The 21005-nt window shown below is 35.9% G+C and overlaps 1 protein-coding gene across 1 annotated transcript in view; it reads left to right on the plus strand.

The window, feature by feature from the left end:
- Positions 1 to 21005, plus strand: part of LOC150087216 (R3H domain-containing protein 4-like) — a 92341-nt gene that overhangs the window by 36398 nt on the left and 34938 nt on the right. Inside the window, exons 2-3 of the mRNA XM_090371890.1 lie at positions 994 to 1145; positions 18212 to 18330. Coding sequence (XP_090228016.1) covers positions 994 to 1145; positions 18212 to 18330 — 271 coding nt within the window. The remainder of the gene's footprint in view (positions 1 to 993; positions 1146 to 18211; positions 18331 to 21005) is intronic.

Here is a 21005-nt window from a genome sequence, read left to right on the forward strand (position 1 = left end):
TTAAATGAATTCAAGGCAGAACTAAACAAACATTTGGAGTTAATGGATCGGTGAAATGGAATGTGTTTTTTGTTTTTTTTTTTTTTGGCTGATGGTATACAAGCTTGCATCATATGCCTCTGCTAATATGCATTCAGCCAAAGAATAATCAGTTGTTGGAATAAACTTTCATTAGTGTTGTGGAATTGGGCAGTTTGAGTAAATTTAAGGAAGGTTTGGACAAATTATTGGAAGTACAATCTTTTAAATATCATTAATAGTAGAGATGTGGGTTGTGGTCTCTCAGTTGGTGATCTCTGATTTAGAGCCTGTCTGTTATAAAAAAGTGTACAGTATACTTTTCAGTAGACTAAATTTTTACATTTTTGACCATTCTTGAAATTATCCCTTGAAATTAAATGAATGAATATGAATAAATATGAACAAGTTATATGGAACTAATCTCAATAAAATAGAAAACTATTTTATTATACAATTTTGATGAATGTCATCAGAAAGAGTATTATAAATCCTGTTTAGAAACTTAATTTCAGTAGTATACCAATTTTTTTTTCTCTCTCTCCCTCCTCCCCACCTTTCTGTGTTCTTAAGTTGGTTACATGACGTAATAGAGGAGACATTTATTTCAAGGTCAACAGGTTCTTTTCCTGGTACTGCAGTTTGAAGGACATTTTTTTTCCCCTTCTTTCTTCTTGAGACTTAACATACTTAACTTTCAGCCCAGAACTGAAATGTTATAAACAAAATATTAATTTTAAAATAACAAACAAAATTTTTTCATTCATAATTCTTATCATGAAAGTTGTTTTATTTGTTTCTCCACTATCATAGAAAAACAAATACTGCTTTACCATAGTGATGTGATGTTTTGCTTAGTTGAGCTTATTTCTGATTTCCAGAATTCTTTGATATGTGTAGAGTCATTTTTACACAGAACATATTAGTTTTGTGTGTGTGTATATTAATTTTACATATAAATTATGTTTAAAACAGCATAATTCAGGAAGCATTAGAACAGGAAGAGGAACACATTTACAGAAGACCCAGAAGAAACAAACAGAGGAATGTAGTAAAGCCAGAGAGTACTGGAATAAACAGAGGAACACGATGCAAAAGTTGGAAAAAGAACAGAAGAATTGAGAATGGTAATGTAATTTCTAATATCTGGTCTTATTAATTAATAAATATGGAGTAATAATTTGTTTAAAAAAATATTAAAAAAACAAGCTTAAGTGTGCAAAAATAAAGTGTGCATTTGAAGTGAGAACAGAGGCTTATTCAAACAAAGAAATGACATGACAGACATGCATCTCATGTACACACTTGCTGAGTCTAATGTGGCCACCGCAAGACGTTTATAAGCAAAAGACTTTCTGAATTACCATTTCACAAATTAGACCTTTTAGAGAATAAACAGGTACAGAATCATTCAACAAGCAAGTTTCAGGTGGTGGTAGACTAACCAGAACTGTTATTTGAAAGAGTAGGTCCTGAATTGCGTGAAAGAAAATCTTGGTGACAGCGTAGCAAAGAGTGTAGGTTACACAACTGTATTGAAAATTTTATGGAAGCAATAGCTTTATTCATATTTAATTCAAAAATCCACTTAAAAACAGTGTCATCTGGGTTGTGGTATCTGCTGAGAAAAAGTAACATTAGTCTTCTCCATTGGTGAAGCGTTACTTATTCGAGGTAGTGCAATACCATGGCAACTCATTGTGAAGGTATGAGATATAATTTAAATGATGCATAAGTAAACTTCTTCATACTCTTAGGCATTTAGCCAAGAAATATCTTTTAAATTATACTTATAAATACAGGCTTATAAATACTTATAAATAACACGGTACTTCTACAACACTTGATATCGATGTTTCAACTGTTGATGATCCTGCTCAGGTAGCTAACAAACTAAATGAATATTTCGTTTCTATATTCACACATGAGGAGTTATTCTGGGGGGGGGGAATGTCAGAGGTGTATTAAACTCTGGCAGTAAGCTAGATAATCTTGTAATAACTGAGAATAAAGTGGAGCAGAAATTGTTGAAGATAAACATAAGAAAGGCACCTGAGGTGGATTGAATCTATCCAGTTATATTAAAGGAGGCAGCAAAGGAAGTAAGCAAACCCTTAGCCATAATCATGAGAGTTTCCTTGGACTTGAGGAGATACCCATGGACTGGAAATGTGCTAATGTGACCCCAATCCACAAAGGAAAATCAAAGGGAGATACAGGTAATTACACACCTGTTAGTTTAACTTCTGTTCCAGGGAAATTAATGGAGGCACTAGTTAAAGAAGCATTGCAGGATCTTCTAGACAAGACTTCAGTTATAGTTCAGACACAGCATGGGTTTGTTAAGGGGAAGTCTTGTCTGACCAATTTGATTGGGTGTACTATGATGTAGTCACAAAGGAACTGGATGCAAAGAATAATTTTGATGTCTATTTGGATCTTAGAAATGCTTTTGATACTGTTGTACATGGAAGCTGCACAAATTGGAGCAGTATGGCATTGGAGGCAAATTGCTGCTATGGATAAAGGGATGGTTGAGTGGGAGAAAGCAGAGTGGTAATCAATGGTCACTGCTCTTAGAGGACTAATGTTATTGGTGGAGTCCCCAGGGCTCAGTGTTGGGTCCATTCTTGTTTTCTGTGTTCATTAATGATGGTATATCAGGCTTAATGTCCAAGTTTTCAGATGATACAAAGGTCGGCAGGGTAATGACACTAATGACAGTACGCTGCTGCAACAGGATCTAGAAAAGTTGAGCAGATGGGCTCAGAGGTGACAACTGAAGTTTAACATTGGCAAATGTAAAGTACTGCATATGGGAAGCAGTAACCCCCGAGTAATGTATCAACTGTGTGGTTCTACACTGACAGTGGTAGAGAGTGAAAAGGACCTGGGGGTAATTGTGCAGACAGATATGAAGTTTTCTGATCAGTGCAGACGGTCTGCAAGAGTAGCTCATGGTGTTTTGTCAATGATATACAGGAATTTTTCTAGCAGGGATAAGGAGGTGATTATCCCCTTGTATAAGGCAATGGTCAGGCCATACCTTGAGTACTGTATACAGGTCTGGAGGCCTCATTTTAAGAAGGATATAGAGCTGTTGGAACGAGTACAGAGAAGGGTAACAAGATTAGTGAATGGAACAAATGGTTGCTCTTATGAAGAAAGGCTTAAGATTTGCAAATTACAGTGTCTGGAGACTAGGCACCTGCGAGGTGATCTGAGTGGGGTGTATAAAGTCATGAATGGTCTGAGCATGCATCAGTGGTGATGGGATTCTTCCTCTTGCTCAGAATAATTGCCTGAGAGGGCATAAATTCAAATTGAGGAAAGACAGTTTTAGGATAGATGTGTGGCAGTTTGCTTTTAGGCAGCAGGTGGTTGATTGCTGGAACAAACTTCTGTCGTAGAAGTTGATAGCTTAAACAGATTCAAGGCAGAACTAGACAAACTTTTGGAGCGAGTGGATGGGTGAAATGAGAAGGGTGTGTGTGTTTTTTGGCTGATGCTATATAAGCTTTCTTTCTTGCATCATGTGCCCATGCTAATACAATTTTGTTCTAATGATTGATAAATTGTGGCAATCCTCGCACAACATGGATAACATGGTTTTACTCCAATATGGTTAGAGAATTTCGGCAAACCTCGCATAACGGGGTATTTTTGAGCTTTTGTGCAGGGGAAACCTTGCTATTATGTTGGATGTAATTTTTCAACATTTCCACTCTTTTTGAATCCCCGCTGTTTGACTCACTAGTCAAAAAAAATTGAGAAATCCCTGTATTTTGTTTTGTTGGGAAATCCCCATGTTATGTTCTGTGCTATTGAACTTGTGGGAAAATCTAGGTTTCAAAGTTTTATTACTATTCGATAGCACACCAGGCCGTCCAAAAGAATTAAGTCATCCAAATGTTGAAGGTTTGTTCCTACTGCCACAGTTGTACTTAGGTTAATGCAATTTCTTTCATTCAGCCATTAGATCAAGGCATTTTATCTACCTTTACTTCATTACTTCAAAAAATTGTTACAATGGATTTTGGAAAAAAAAATTATTCCGAATCTATTAAAGTAATGGAGGCATGGAAACATTTCTCAATTGTGGACTGTATCAGAATCATAGCTTTATTGCTAAAAGAAGTAAAACTGTCAATGTTAAATGTGTGTGTGGAAAAATGTATGGCCAGAGTCAGTTCATTTGGGAAATATGGTCGAACCGGCATAAAACTGAACTGGTGTGATAGTAGAACTTGCTACTTCTGTAGGAGAGGGAGGTTTTGTTGATATGACTACTGAAGCCCTCGTAGGTAGCATAGTTGATAGAATCACCCTCCTCCCCCAAACTGGGTGGAAAAAACTTGAGTCCAAATCCAGTCGATAACGGGAGGGATTTTTATGGGTCTTTTTTCGCAACATGGCTGAGTTAGTCGGTCTCAGGCGAGGATAGCATGGTTTTTTCCTCTCGTAAACTTGGATTTTTCGTCCAGCAAAACAGAAAATTGACCTCTGGACACATGCAATTTATAGACAATATATGCAGAGCAACATGGCCTTAGTTGCCAATAATCCTAAAAAAATAAAATAAAAAAAAAGATATGATTACTGAAGAAGTTCAAGAATTCCTGGTAGAAAAAGAGGCTGGCGAAGCGGATTTGGTGGAAATGGCATCTGAGGTAAAACCAAATCAATTCAGAGGATGATAGTGCAGATAAATTCTTAACTTCCAAGTTTTACACCAAAAAGCATACAGGAAGGCATAAAGTTAGCTGAGCAATTAAAATCTTATTTTTTGAATGCAGATTCTTGAATGAAAGGAGCCCAAAGTTCAAAAGGGAGCTTCAAAAATGCTTAGAAATGCTTAGTTCCATGCGATGAAATTCACAAAGATTTATCAAGCAAAAGCAAACAAACCCAGATTTTTTTTAAAGAGAGCAGAAGATACACAGAATCTAGAATGGTGTATTTTTATTAGTTTTGTTAATGTAATAGTGTATTTTTGTTGGCATTTGGAATATAACCCCCCTTTTTTTGTACTTTTTTTAGTCCCATATAAAACAGTTTCGCACAACACAACATTTTATAGGAACCTAACTACGGTGTTATACTATGGTTACCTTTAGTATAACGATACTGAACTTTTTTTTTTTTACAGAACAAAGAATATCACTGCTAAGATTTTTCCAGAGCAATCTTCTGTCGTACCAGCTTGCATACTGCAGTGTATTTGTCAGCAGCATTCCTTGCAATACATGTTATTCATGCCGGGTGGGTAAAGCGCCTGCCTGGCAACCCAAAGGTCGTGGGTTCGAATCCCGCCTCGGGCTTGGATCAAAGTACAGTCAGTCCTCGTATAACACGTGTTTACACTACATGAATTCGATCATACACGATTTATAAATACGGGAACGATATCTTATATAACACGAACCGAATTCGCTTATGCACGATTCACCTTTGTGTTTACAAGAAATGGCAGTCGAACGCAGAATCACCCCAACCGAACGCAACAGGATAGTAATGAAGAGAAGATTCTGAAAATGTATTTATGGTTTTTTTATATCAATGAAGGGGAAACACATTTCACCATAATAATGTAAAAATCAACAATTCCAGCTAGTATAATCGCAAATGCAATTAGATTGAGTTTACTACCAGTTTATGACAGATTTCCACTAGCAGGAACGCAACTGGAAATTGTTTTTTATTGTTTTATGGTGGTAACCCCTAGAAATGTGCTTTAGTAAAATGTGAGGTGTTAATAGTGTATCTCTGCCTTTATGGTGTTGTTTATTCAGTTGCTACACGTGCGCAGCTTTGTTTATGTGTATCAAGCGTGCCTCCTCATTTTGTAATTGTGCTTTATTCCCTAAAAATGAGTAAAATACTTGAAAGGTGTGAAAAGGAAGTGTCCTGGTGAAGACACTGCAGATTCAGAGAGAAAAAGAAAACCAATATCAATAAACAGAGGCGGACTGGGTCAAAAATTCTTACCGGGAAAATTTGTAGTGGCCCCATACTATGGTTTATGGCTAAAATCACACCGGCCTCCGGCCCACCGGAGTTCCCCTGTAAGGCTTATGGCCAGTCCGCCTCTGTCGATAGAGAAAAAATATGAAATTGTGAAACGCTTTGAGCGAAATGAAAGACCATGTGATATTTCACGTGCTACAGACCTAAATGAGGCAACACCGAGAATTACAAAGATTGTGTTTGGTAATGTTTTGATTACTAATGTGTGTTCAGTCTTGGGTGGTCGGCACCTAACCCTATTTTTCCTATAGGGCCTGTTGTTTATATTGCATGATTTTGCATTGCACGAGGGTTTCTAGGAACACAACTATCGTGCTATACGAGGACTGACTGTACTGCAAAAAACCTTGGGAGGTGCACTATGGCCACAGAAGCCGATGTGCCAATAACTACCAAAAAAAAAAAAAAAAAAAAATGTTATTCATGTCTCTGATATACATGATAACATAACCTGTGGTTAGGAAGTCATGGGCTGTTTGTCGGTATATGAATGTATTTCATGATTATTTGCTGTAACATTTCTTTTTTTTCTCTAAGCCACTCTGGCTGTGCCATCTAGGACAAGTCATACTCTTATGTTTATTTGATATAAGACAGCATTTAATTCATATTTACTATTAATTTTTTTTTTTTTTTTTTAGAAGATAAGAAGACCAACAACTCTGACAATAAAGAGTAGTCTCTAAACTCCCCTTGTGTTTTCATCATTACTCTCAACGAGACCCAGTGAGCCAAGATCCACTAATCCAAAAGGTATAATCTACACTGCTTTTATCGGGAAAGAAATGTGGTCTCAACCTTAAAAAAAAATCATTCCAGAGACAGTGCTTTTTTTTTTTTTTTTTTCCCTGGCATTTTCATTTCTTTTAGAACTAAAGGCCTGCTTGAAAAATTCCTAGAAGCATTATCCTCTTTTGAACTGAAAAAATTAAGTTTTGATGGATTTTAACATTCCGAATAATTTTCATTGGAAATAAGTTCCTTACGCCGTTTACTGATAAAGGCTCAGCTCGCATTGGTCCATTACCCAATACAGTCAGTCCTCATATAGCACGATAGTTGTGTTCCTAGAAACCCTCGTGCAATGCAAAATCATGCAATATAAACAGGCCCTATGGGAAAAAATAGGGTTAGGTGCCACCACCCAAGATTGAACACACATTTGTAACCAAAACATTACCAAACACAATAAATTATCATGATAAAATACGTAAGTATTTTATTACGACTATTACATAATAAAATATTGCTAATGCTTTTGCTTCTATCATAAGCAAACTTGTTTTTTGTTTGATTTTCTATCCAAACAGATGACAGCCATTTCATCTCTTCCAATTCTTTGTGTCTTGATCTAATGGATTATAATTACACTTTGAGTTGTTCCTGCTATGAAAGTTGTTTTTATGCATCTTTCTAATTCTCGGCATTGCCTCATTTAGGCCTGTAGCACGGGCAATATCACATGGTCTTTCATTTCGCTCAAAGCGTTTCACAATTTCATATTTTTTCTCTATCGACAGAGGCGGACTGGCCATAAGTCTTACTGGGGGAAACCCCGGCGGGCCGAGGCCGGTGTGATTTTGGCCATAAATGATAGTATGAGGCCACTACAAATTTTCCGGGGTAAGAATTTTTGACCCAGTCCGCCTCTGTTTATCGATATTGCTTTTCTTTTTCTCTCTGAATCTGCAGTGTCTTCACCAGGATGCTTCCTTTTTACACCTTTTAAGTATTTTACTCATTTTTAGGGAATAAAGGACAATTACAAAATGAGGAGGCACGCTTGATACACATAAACAAAGCTGCGCGTGTGTAGCAACTGAATAAACAACACTGTAAAGGCAGAGATAAACTATTAACACCTCGCATTTTACTAAAGCACATTTCTGGGGGTTACTACCATAAAACAATAAAAACAATTTCCAGTTGCGTTTCTGTTAGTGGAATCTGTTATAAACTGGTAGTAAACTTGATCTAATGGCATTTGCGATAATACCAATAGCTGGAATTGTGTGGGTTTTTACTTTATTATAGCGAAATGTGTTTCCCTTTCACTGATATAAAAAACATAAATACATTTTCAGAATCTTCTCTTCATTCCTATTGTGTTGCGTTCAGTTGGTGATTCTGTGTTCGACTGCCATTTCTTGACAACACAAAGGCGAATCGTGCATAAGCGAATTCGGTTCGTGTTATATACGATATCGTTCCCCTATTTATAAATCGTGTATGATCGAATTTATGTAGTGTAAACACGTGTTATATGAGGATTTACTGTACAATAAACTGTGTAAGGAGCTTATTTCCTTTGAAAATGATTCAGAATGTTACAACTTGGAAGCTGTAGTGTCATGCTGCCCATGCTGCCTTTCAGTATCATAATACGTTTCAATAGCACACAAACCAATTCTCAGCTCTTATTTTTTTATTATTATTATTTATTAATATTTTTTTATTATTTTTATTTATTTATTTATTTATTTTTATTTTTTTTTTTTTTTTCAGGATTCACCTGCTTGTCAGGTAGCAATGCAAGTATTACTGGTATATATGAGCTTCCTCTCACATTTTATGCAACTCTCTGGCTCCACAGCTTATAGTTGAAAGAGTTATTGATATATTGGCAATGTGAGGAAGTTTTTATCAGTCCAGGCCCATATAGTCATTGCAATTTGTAAGGGATGTAAGAAAATGTCTTCATGATTCTCTTTTACTGTCAAAACTCCATTTTCTCATGACACTTGCTTCAATTATTTCTCTGAATGTAAATTCCAAAACGTGTGTGTTGCCCTTTCTCCACAACTGGTTAGAAACTCTTAAGCGGTTTAATCAGCAGATTTTTCCAAAGTAACTTATGGTTGAAACAAAAAGTAGCTTCAGGCTGATGCAGACGTTACAAAGACTGACAATCTGGTATCTATATCCTGAGTTAATATTGAAGTAGCTGCCAAAAATTCTTTAGAAGATATGGGAAAAGGACAAATTAGCCTTATGTAGCTGCTGAGAAATACAAAGTGCTGAAATATAATTATATTACAGCTCTTGCATGCTTGGTATCGCATCAGATTATAAAGTCTGCAGCTTGTAGTAAATGTATGGAAGAATTAGTCCAGAAACTTGAGAAGAGAAAAGGAATTTAGGCCCTTTTCACAGAAAAGGCCATTTGCTAGTTCAGATTGCTCTTGAATAATGTAAAAACTGACAAGAAACTTCTCAACTCTCCTCACATCAGCAATTGCTGATGTGAGGAGAGTTGAGAAGATGAGAGACAAGGTTATTGACAAGAATGCTTAAGAAAAATCAGAAAGGAAGTGCAAGGCTAATGAAATTCATCCTTATAAGCACAGAAATAAAATATGGAAGAAGTGACCATATGCAGTTAGCACAAAAATAAACTGAAGTCACATAACACCTGGTCCTTTAAGGTGTCGCAGATATTCTCTCAGACATGGCAAGCTGTGCTTGCTACCGGGGAGTCTAAAATGCCAATGGAACTGATATTCGGTGACACTTGAGACAAGTGGACCTAATTTCAGCAAGTCTGTGACAGCTACCGCCGTAGCCTAGTGGTCAGGCGCATGGGTGCATAAGTACACGTGCCTTGAGTGACCGGGGTTCAAGCCCGTGACTGCTGAATATGGTGCTGTTTCTTGTATTCTGTGTATCTTGTAAACTCCTCTGACCGGTTTGGTCGTCCCGGAGTATAAACAGAAAATTTATTTTACATCCTCTGCTTGCACCTTCATGATGGTGAGACTGTTAGTAACCCCGGGTATACCCCATGTGCAAGTCCTGAAATATGGAACCTACCACACTATGGGTGACCACCCAGGTGCAAACCAACATAAGCAGGTGTTGAGGTGTGGCACTCACACCACATGGAGGAATGTCACCCCTCTATGTTACCAGGCAATACTAGGTGGTAAAGGACTTTCATCAGCCAGTGAAATACCACCAGTTTGCTTATTGGAAGCTTGAAGTGGTGGAACCAATGTTTAGTCTTCAGAGCAAAGTTCTGGTAAACTCTCCCCACCTCTTCCATCATGCAGTATGATTGATGTCTTTTGAGGTTATGATGGACATCATGGCAAGATCCAGTCTTCCTTATATGTCGAGGGTACAGTTCTAAAATGGTGTTCACAGGCTGGCTGCTAGTTAGTACACTAGACCAAACCTATTGGTAACTCTCTAAGAGGCTTCTAGATCAGCTAGTGTATAATATCGCTGCCTCTGCTAGTGACTGGAGGGAGCATTGTTGAGGCCATGTCATGTCAAGGAGCTGAGTTTATTCTTGCTGTGTGTACATCATATCCAAAAATTTCATTACTTCATACAGCACCTTTTCTTACTACTGAATACACCATGAATTGTCAAACTAAGAGAAAACGTATCTGTGAATAGATCTAAACCGTCTCAGTTCTAATCTCGGTGATGTCCATTTCCACTTAGCCTGCCAAACCCCATGTACTTTTTTCTGACAGAATCTCAGTTATCGGTTGATTCAACCACTGCTCATCTCAGTTGTCTGAATTATTCGCTGTATTATTTCTTTCGCTTCAGTGGTGGTACTTGTGCATATGTCCATTCTGATATTCCCTGTCAAAGACTTAGTAATTTGGAATCTCCTCTTTTCAATCTTCTGTGGCTTAAAATCTCTCTATCACATTCTGTTAAATTCATCTAATGCCTCTATCGTTCTCCCAACTCCACTCCACTCCAATCACTTGGAACTCTTTCACTTCTTCTCTTCAAAACTTGACTTCCTCCAGTCCAACTTTTTTAACAGTGAGGTAATTTTCCTTGGTGATTTTTAATGTTCACAACTCCAGCTGGCTTCAGTTTTCTAGTCACACAGACCCAACTATTGAGATGCTGAGGCTTTTGCAATTACTAACAGCTTTGCACAGATTGTTCATTTCCCTCCCAGAATACCAGATAATCCTAGCCATGCAGCCAACACGCTTGATGTTTTTCTCACAAACAACCCTTCTAAGTATGTGTTGGAGGTGAGTGGTCCTCTAGGCACCTCAGATCACAAGTCTCCTCTCCAATGGAGCCTTTCTCATGGCTATTCCCAACTTAGCGTTGTTTGGCATTACAAGAATGTGAAATGGGATGATCTGCAAGATTTCTCTTCTTATTTTCCTTGGGCAGATTACTGTTTCAAAACTTTTGCTCAGGTAGTGTCAGTGAAATTATTCTTGTAGGGATGGAATCCTTTATTCCTCACTCCATCTTAAAATGTCTTCCTTTATCTAAACTTTGATTTCCCAATAAGTGTGCTAAGGCTGTTCAAAAGAAGAAAGTTGCATATTGCAATTGGCTTGTTTCTAAATCTTCAGTTTCATTTTCTGCCTATAACAAAGCTCACAACAATTGTAAAGCAGTTATTAATCAGTCCAAACTAGATTTCGAACAGGCTAAAGGTATAAAACTTGTTTCTTGTACAAATGGTAGCGAGCATTCTGTTCTCTTACCAAAGCTGTTGGCCCATCCCTCTTCTCACCTCTGTCAAAACCAGATGGTTCTGTTAAATTCTATTGGCACTTTAGTGGCACTTTCTTCTATTGGCACTTTAGCCAAGGATAAAGCTGACCTGCTAGCATTCTATTTTTCCTCCTACTCATGTATTAATGATCTTGGTAAACTACCTGCTATCATTCCTAGTATGCTCCATTCAGTACCTCTGTGGTCTTCTGTCAAAAGGATGTCAAAGATTTTGACGAATCTTGATGCTAAGAAAGTTCCAGGTCATGATGATATTTCTGCACTAGTTCACAAAACATGTGCTCCTGAACTCAACTTACTCAAGAGCTGCTTCAAAACACTTGTAATGAATACCTATGTGGAGGTTTACTGAAGTGCAGTTGTGGGATAAGAAATTCTTTGAGCTGCTGTTATTAAGTGTAGCAAAGTGGTTTACAATAACTATTACGATAAAATTTTAATCCAGCATCATAATCAGGTGAATAATTTATAGACATCCTATATTTTAATAAGGCTTATGTATTTTATATTGCACTAAAACTGAAATTGTATATTTGTGATTGCAATAGGATTGAATATATATGTATGCTTAAAAATAATGGTAAATATAAAGAAATTATATTATTATATGAAATTTATGAATGTTATTTCTACTGTATTGAATTTCTGAATGCTTGGTTTATTAAAATATTTATATGCTATAGAAATATAATTATTTCTCATAAATCAAATTTTTTCAAAATAGTAATCTCTCTCAACAAATATATTTTCTTTGGTAGTATATGATGTTATTTTATTTATTCATTATCAATTTTAAAGTTTCTACTTACATAAAATAAAGTGGAAATTACTACATATGTTTGCTGTAAAAGTATAACAGAACTACTTGGACATGTGAATGGTTCCAAAATGATTTTGTTATATTCATTTCATCCAATGAAATGATTTGTATTCCCCAAGAAGTTTGTAACATTCTTTTATCACCTGGCATTATTTTTTTTTGTGTTTCAAGTAATGTGCCTATTCACAAATGCAAAGTGCCATTCAGTATTGTATGTGTCAATGAAAGATCTATAAAGAATTACAAGGAAGTACAAAGTCTCCTCTCCTATTATTTCTAGGTTAATTCCTTTTAGCCAGTGAGTTGTGAATTACTGAAATAAGTTAAGGCTGAGAGTTTTGGAAATTCAAAACTCAGCTGGATTTGATACCAACAGGAGAAATGAAGTGCTCTGTCTTTTTTTTTTTTTTTTTTTAAAGCTGACTTAGCAAAAGACTGTTGCTGTACTTGAATTTAAAGATAAAAAAATTAACCTTTTTGGTTAATTTTTGGTTAAAAAAAAATAGATGTTGCACTTTAATTATGAGTTCTATAAAACATTAAACCTTATATTTGTAATTAAATATATTGTAAAATATTTTATTTATTCATTTCCTGTAAATACTGCACTCCCTTAAGTATGACATTTCTTTCCCTTAACTTTTCTTCTGTTTTGAGAATTCTTTCAACAAAATTGCATAGTGAAGTTTTCTTAAAGTTTCTCTTTGTCGCTTAATCCTTTTTTTGCTTTAATACTGGGATTATCTTATATACATAGTTGGTAATTTTTCATCATAAATATAGAAATCCTGGTTTGTCTGCCTTATGCCATTGCATAAGGCAGAGGGGGGCTTAGAGGGGAACAGGCATTCTGTGTGTTATCAGACACTCAGTCTAAAACACTGATGGATCCAATATCTTTCTATTTCAGAAGATTTAGGAGAAGTCTGGTTGGCCTGCCTCCCTAAAATCTACTCATGCACACCTCAATGGTAAGCCCTGTTACGTCACTTAGGTGGCAATGGATGTGTAGAGTGGTTCTCTTCAAGATGCCTCATCAGCGTGAAGAGGAAAAGACCAAACCCTCCAGCACATGACAGCACAACGAAACATATTGCCCTCAGTCCCCAGCGGCTTTCACTCCCCCTCTTACGGCAGTGAGAAGATCAGAGTGGAAGCAGAGGGTGCTAAGAATCTCTGGGTATGATCGGGCTGCCATGCACGGAAACTGAACTTGGCCTGTTACAACGTAAGATTGTTCCTCGGTGAAGACAGGATACTAGAGCTGGAAGAGGAATTAGAAAATGTAAATTGGAATATCATCGGTTTGGGTGAAACAAGAAGACAAAATAAATCACTTATAAGTTTATCAAGTGGAAATCTGCTGTACACCAATGGAAACAGTGAAAGGAGTGAAGGTGGAGTTGGCTTTCTGGTCCATAAAGATAAAAAAAAAAAAAAAAAAAAAAACATTTTGGAATTCAAAAGTACATCACCAAGGGTGTCAAGACTACTACTCAGGATTTCTAAGAGGTATAAGCTAAAGGTTATAATGATTTATGCACCAACATCGAGCCATGATGATGAAGAGATTGAAGAAATGTACACCGAAATTGAAAGTCTTCTAGATGAGCAGAAAACTCACTACACTATCATTATGGGGAACTTCAATGCTAAGGTTGGAAAGAGACAAAACAGTGCAGAAAGGGGAACTATAGGAAATTTTGGAATTGGTGAAAGACTTGTGGAATTTGCAGAATCTAGAGGAATGTCAGTAATGAACACTTTTTTTCAAAAAAAGGATGAACAGAAAGTGGACATGGAAGAGCCCAAATGGATTAACAACTAATGAAATTGACTTCATCCTCACTAACAGAAGATATATCGTGAATGATGTTACTATCCTGAACAGGGTGAATGTTGGAAGTGATCACAGAATGTTAAGATGCACACTTGATATAGATATAAGAAAAGAAAGGAAAAAACTGACTCGAGTAAATAATACAAAGGTCTTTGAGATAACAGAAGAGGAGAAAAAGCAATATGTACTGGAACTTAAGAACAAGTTTGAGCTTCTGCAGACTGTTCAGGACCAAGGTATCGACGAGGAATATTACACCTTTCTGAGAATGATAAAGCCCAAGAAACCTATAGGTAAAAAAAAATCCAAAGAAGAAAAAATCAGTCAAGAAACACTTCTCATGATGAACCAAAGATGACAAATGAAGTGCAAGAAAAACACTGACAGGGAGAAAATTGGGTATACTGAGTTATGCAAAGCCATTAGAAAGAGACTCAGAGAGGACATAAGAAAATTTAACACAAGAAAAGTAGAACAAGCATTAAGGGAAAACAAAGGATTTAAATCAGCAGTCTTGAGCAGTAATACAGAAAGACAAATGATACTGAAACTGAAGAATAGCGATGGTGTACTTATGAATAGCAGAGAAGGCATAATTCAAATAGCAGAAGACTACTATAGAGAATTATACAAAGAGCGAGGGAATGATGCCGGCAGTGGGGAAGATGGATCGCAAATTAGTAACACATACAACATACCTGATATTCTTCCTGATGAGGTAGAACATGTGTTGAAGAAAATGAAGGTTTAGAAAGCCCCAGGGGAAGATGAAAGTACTGTAGAGTTGTTAAAATTGGGAGGAAGAGAAATGACACAAAAACTGGCAAGACTCTTCACAAAATGCATTAGAAAAGGTATGGTGCCTAAGGAGTGGAATAATGTAATCATAGTTTTTCTGCATAAGAAAGGAGATAAATCAGAAATTGGAAATTATAGACCAATTAGCTTGTTATCCCATATCTACAAGTTGTTCACAAGGGTCATTATTAACAGATTAGAAAGAATACTTGATGAGAATCAACCGAAAGAGCAAGCTGGCTTTAGAACAGGATTCTCAACTATAGGTCACCCTTCACATAATGTCACAGCTAATGGAGAAAGCAAATGAATATAAAACACCATTATGCCTGCCATTTGTGGATTATGAAAAGGCATACGGCACTGGAAAGACAAGGCATAGATACCCCATATATTATGATTTTGAAGAAAATATATAAGAACACTACCTCCTTTATTAGACTAGACAAAAATGGTAATAAATTTAAAATTGAAAAGAGTTCGACAAGGAGACACAATATCTCCGAAGTTGTTTACTGCTGCCCTTGAAGCTTTCAGAAGATTAGACTGATCACAGAAAGAAGTCAATGTGAATGGAGAGTATCTAAACCATTTATAATTTGCAGGTGACATTGTGGTCCTAATCCACGATCCCAAAGAATTAGAGGAAAATCTTAATCAGTTATGCAGAGTTAGTAAGGATTTTGGACTAAAGATGAATATGGCTAAAACAAAAGTAATGATGAACAAGTAATTGAAAGGGTGGAGTCATATACTTATCTGGGACAAGTCATTAGCTGTAATAATGATAAATGGATGGAAGTCAAGAGAAGAATAAATTTTGGATGGATAGCATTCAGGAAATATAGTCACATACTTACTGAGGAGCAATATCCCAATTTGTCTGAAACAAAATAATGAACCAACCAATGTATACTCCCTACCATGACTTATGGAAGTGAAACTTGGAGAATCACCAAAAGAATGGAAGAGAAGCTGAGAACTACACAGCGAAGAATGGAATAAATTATATTGGGAATCAGACTGTTAGATAAGAAGAGAAATACATGGATTAGGCAGCAAACTCAAGTAAAGGACATTCTTATCAAAACTAAAGAACTAAAATGGTCTTGGGCAGGACACATAGCTCGAAGACATGATGACAGATGGACTAAGAAAATAATAGAATGGTACCCAAGAGGAGCTAAGAGAAAGCCTGGAAGACAACAACAGAGATGGACAGATGAAATTCATGAGTTTGTGGGTAGTAAATGGATGGCCATTGCACAAAACAGAAGGAACTGGAAAGTTGCTGGAGAGGCCTTCATCCTGCAGTGGATTGGAAATGGCTGATGATGATGATGCCATTGCAATAAAATTGTTCAGAGCAGTGTTTCTCAACCTGTGCCATGGCATATTACTGTGCTGAGAGTATGCTTCAAGTGCACCGCAGAAAATTCAAATAAAAAAAAAGTAATAAATCCAAGTTTTAATAAATAAAAATTAATTCAAACAAAAAATTTGTTTATTTATGCTGTGCCTTCCAGCTGTCAATGTGATGTCACGTTTTGATTCCTAGTATTGTTTGTTTGTTTGGTTTTTAGGAGCATTAGCAACTAAGGCCATATTGCTCCGGGAATATGCTGTGGTCATTCCCTGACCTTTCCGCATCCTCCGTATTTGGTGGTGACAGGCTCGAACCTCGGTCTAATCAAGAAGCATGTGCTACACACTGCTGCTCCTTTCCACCTGGCTACGGAGGCGCCCAATTCCTAGTATTAGATCTGTTCACCTATACTGTACAAATAATAAGTGTATTATAAAATATACCTAACAGAAATAACTTCCCATTTGTGAATATATGAGTATTATAGTGTGTAGTGTGCCACAAAGCGCCTTTAAAAGTGTGCCGCAGCAACGAAAATGTTGAGAAACACTGGGCCAAAGAATGACCTGTATCATTTTCTTTATAATGTTTTTTGGATGATAAGAAACTTGGAGAAAGTTTTGCTTGACTTTATGAATTGTTCTAAAAATCCTGTTGATACGCCACTTTCTCTTGATTGGTATACTCAGTTTATCATTTAATGCTTATTCCATTACAATCAAATTGTTCAGAGCAGTGTTTCTCAACCTGTGTGCCATGACATATTACTGTGCTGCAAGTATGCTTCAAGTGCACCGCAGAAAATGCAAATTAAAAAAAAGTAATAAATCCAAGTTTTAATAAATAAAAATTAATTCAAACAAAAAATTTGTTTATTTATGCTGAGCCTTCCAGCTGTCAATGTGATGTCACGTTTTGATTCCTAGTATTAGATCTGTTCACCTAAACTGTACAAATAATAAGTGTGTTATTAAATATACCTGACAGAAATAACTTCCCATTTGTGAATATATGAGTATTACAGCATGTAGTGTGCCACAAAGTGTCTTTAAAAGTGCCACAGCAACGAAAATGTTGAGAAACACTGGGCCAAAGAATAACCTGTATTATTTTCTTTGTAATGTTTCTTGGATGATAGGAAACTTGGAGAATGTTTTTTACTTTTTGCTTAACTTTATCAATTGTTCAAAAATCCTGTTTATACACCACTTTTTCTCGATTGATATACTCAGTTTATAATTTAGTGCTTATTTATTGAAATGTAATGTTGAATACAATTTTCTTGGATTTTTTTCAGATTTTTCTCTTTTTCTTTCATATGAATGCCAGTCAAAGATTGCATGTGTATAATAACCACATGCATACAGTAAAACATAAAGACCATAAATTTAAATCTTTTGCTATAATGCAAGTCCTCCTATTCCATTAATGAATTCCCTCTGTATTTGGAAGGAGGGAGAAATGACTAAAATTCAAAAAAGTAAACTTGCCTGAAAACCATAAAAGACACACGAATACTGGAAATCTTTCAGCAAAACAGGAAAAGTTTGCAGACAAAGTTTGAAGACCCCATCCCAAATCAGTGTCTCAGTGAGTTGTTTTTATGGTTGAAAGTGCCAGTGTTTGAGAACTCTCATGATAACACCTCTAGAGAAAACAAATGGAATCAGTGACAGAAGTTATGTATAACAGGTGAAAAACCCAAAATGGATGTGTTGAGAAACAGAATGGCTAGGTATTTCTGTATATGCATGTACTAATTGAGTAAATAAAGTATTTTTATTTATTATTATTTTTTTTGTACTGATGTCTAAAGAGTTCAATTCTTTAACAGATAACTATCTGATGTCCCTGGCAGACACCGAAGAGTCTAGAGAGGTGACTATCTATGATTTTATTCCTAAATCAGTTTCGGCTTTCACTCATATACTTAAGGAAAAAGAAAATATGGAGGTGATTATTATTTATTTTATTTATTTTTTTATTTTTTTTTTTTTTCTCTTTCTCTGAAATTTCAAATATTCTTTTCACTAAATTTTGTGTAATTTTTTTTGCTAAAAACTAAATACAATAGAAACCCGGTTAAGAAATTCCCACATAAGAAGTTTTCCCCTGTACTAGGTTTGGTTTCTTAAGTCCCAATTTCACTTCTGTTTATTGTAATGTATTATTTTCCTGCGTAAGAAGTTTCCCAGGTAAAACGTTTTCCCGCATAAAAGGTTTGTGATAAAGAATACACAGTGTATTATTATTATAATGACGTTTTTCCCACTTAATACATTTTTTAAATATAGAAAGTCTTTATTTTTATATTAAACAATATAAACATTTTGATAATCGAACAAGTTAGTGCCAAGCATCATTTTAATTCGTAGTAAATCACCAAGTAGGTGAATTGGCATCGTTTTTTGACATATTTCATATCGTGAATGCCTGCCTTCACAACAAGTTACCCTGATATTGCACTACTTCAAATAAGCAATGCTTTGCCAATATAGAAGACTAATGTTACTTATTCTTAGCAGATACAACCACCCAGGGGTGGTGGTATTTGCTGAGAATCCACTGGCGGAGTGTTGCCTATTTCAAAAATCCGGTGTCGAAGTGTTGCTTATTCTGGGTAGTTCAATATCAGGCAACTCGTTGTGAAGGCATTCGCAACATGGGTGCCAGCAGCATGGTGTAAGGTGATGCAAGTGCACCACCTTCACCTTTGGATTTCGAAGTAATACACAATTTTCAATATTTTCATTAATTTATTGAAACATTAAAACAATACAAGTACTTTCTCCCACTGATCACGAAACATTGGCTTGGTTGTACATGTAAATCAGCCAAACTTGACTTAATTAAAATGTTGCATGTATTTGAAAATTTGGTAAACAAAAAATTTATTCTCACATGCACCTTGCAAAATATCTTGCCAGCACCCATGATTCACGATATGAGGTATCACAAAAACGATTCCTTGTTCAATTAGTGAATTTTCTGTAGTGTGAGGCTTTCAGCACTAAAACCTTTTTAGTATAAACATTTTGATATAATGGAAGTAACTTATTGTAATCGTTTTCGATATCCATAATTGAATAGCGTTGACCACGTGAAGCATTTGCAGTTAAGTTCTCCTTTTTTGAACAATTCTGAATTACTTAGTGGATTGTTGCTCTGTGTTATTATAATTGTAACTTTTTAAGGTATGTTGAGACTCCAAAGGAGCTCACTTCTAACTTGGTAATCATTATTATTATCAATTTATTTCTGTGTTGAGGAGACACCCCCGGTACAGCCATTGGCTAGAAGGGCGCGAGTTACATTCAAAGGTATGATTTGGTAATGAGTTTAATGAACACAATGTTAAGCAATTAGAAATCCTCAGTTTAAAAATGTTTCCCATAGAGTTATAAATTCTGAAATAGTACTTAAAAATTATCTTTAACTTGTGCAGTTAATATTTCGCACCCTTGGGTCATTTTCTCTTCCAAGAAGTTTTCCCACGTAAGAAGTTCTAAACCTAGAGTCAATCGGAAAACTTATCCGGGTTCTACTGTATTTATTTTTGCATGTGTGTGAGAGAGAGAGGAAGAGGAAAAGAGATATTATCATTCCTTGAATTACAGACTGTGGAAGGCCTGTGAAACTAGCTTATTATATATATTTCCATATAATTGTAACCTGCAGTATACTAACCTGTCATTTATTTTTGGCCAGGGTTATTTTCCTCTCCCTTTTCAAGTTACTCAGCAGTGATATGATGCTTTTTTTTTTTTTTTCTTCTAAATAACTTTCACACAATATTATTTTGCTTGCTCTACAAATAACATGACCTTAACATGATATTAAGGCAGAAGATTTTTCTAATTTGGAAACAGGAAATGGCAGAGAAAATGTGGGAAGACAATTTACTTTTTGAAGCCAACTTTTATTAAACTTAAAAAAAATTAAAATTAGTTTTAAAATACTTAAACTTATATGTGATGCAGAAATTCCATATCAGCTGCAATTGGGATATGGTTGGACTAGGCACCTGAGTTTTTAGGCTTTCAATGGATTGTGCAAGCTCAAAGCTGATGGCATTCTTCCTCTTGCTCAGACTACACATGAGGGGGCATAAATTCAAATTCAGGATGGTTGCATGATAGATGCATGTAATGTAGCACTGATGTTTGCCTTCAGCCAGTGGGAAGTTGATTGTTGGAACAAACTCCCATCTGGTGTTGTGGAAGTGGGTAGTTTGAATAAATTCAAGGAAGAACTAGACTATTAGAAGGAATGGACAGGTGATATGGGAACTTTTTTTTTTTTTTTTTTTTGCTGATGCTTTGTAAGCTTGCTTTCTTGCATCATTTGCCAATGCTAATACTGAATCTATTAATAATGTACTATATGTATTTGTGATTTTAGTCCAATTTGAAGGGGAATGTAGAGAAGACATAAGTACATCATTTCTTTGCAAAGGGGGAAGCACTGACTCAATTGCTTGTGTACACATACTACACCAAAATGCATTAGTTAATAGTGAAAGTGAAAATTTTTCCTTATTTTTGAGTTTTCAGCATATCACCTACTTGGACCATAGTTGGCTAATAGTTATGATAATTCAATTTGTACTTTTGGTGTTATGTCTGTGC

The sequence above is a fragment of the Mastigoproctus giganteus genome, chromosome 4 (genome assembly GCF_048544385.1).
Source record: "Mastigoproctus giganteus isolate SK-2022 chromosome 4, ASM4854438v1, whole genome shotgun sequence".
In the NCBI taxonomy this organism is placed as follows: domain Eukaryota; kingdom Metazoa; phylum Arthropoda; class Arachnida; order Uropygi; family Thelyphonidae; genus Mastigoproctus; species Mastigoproctus giganteus.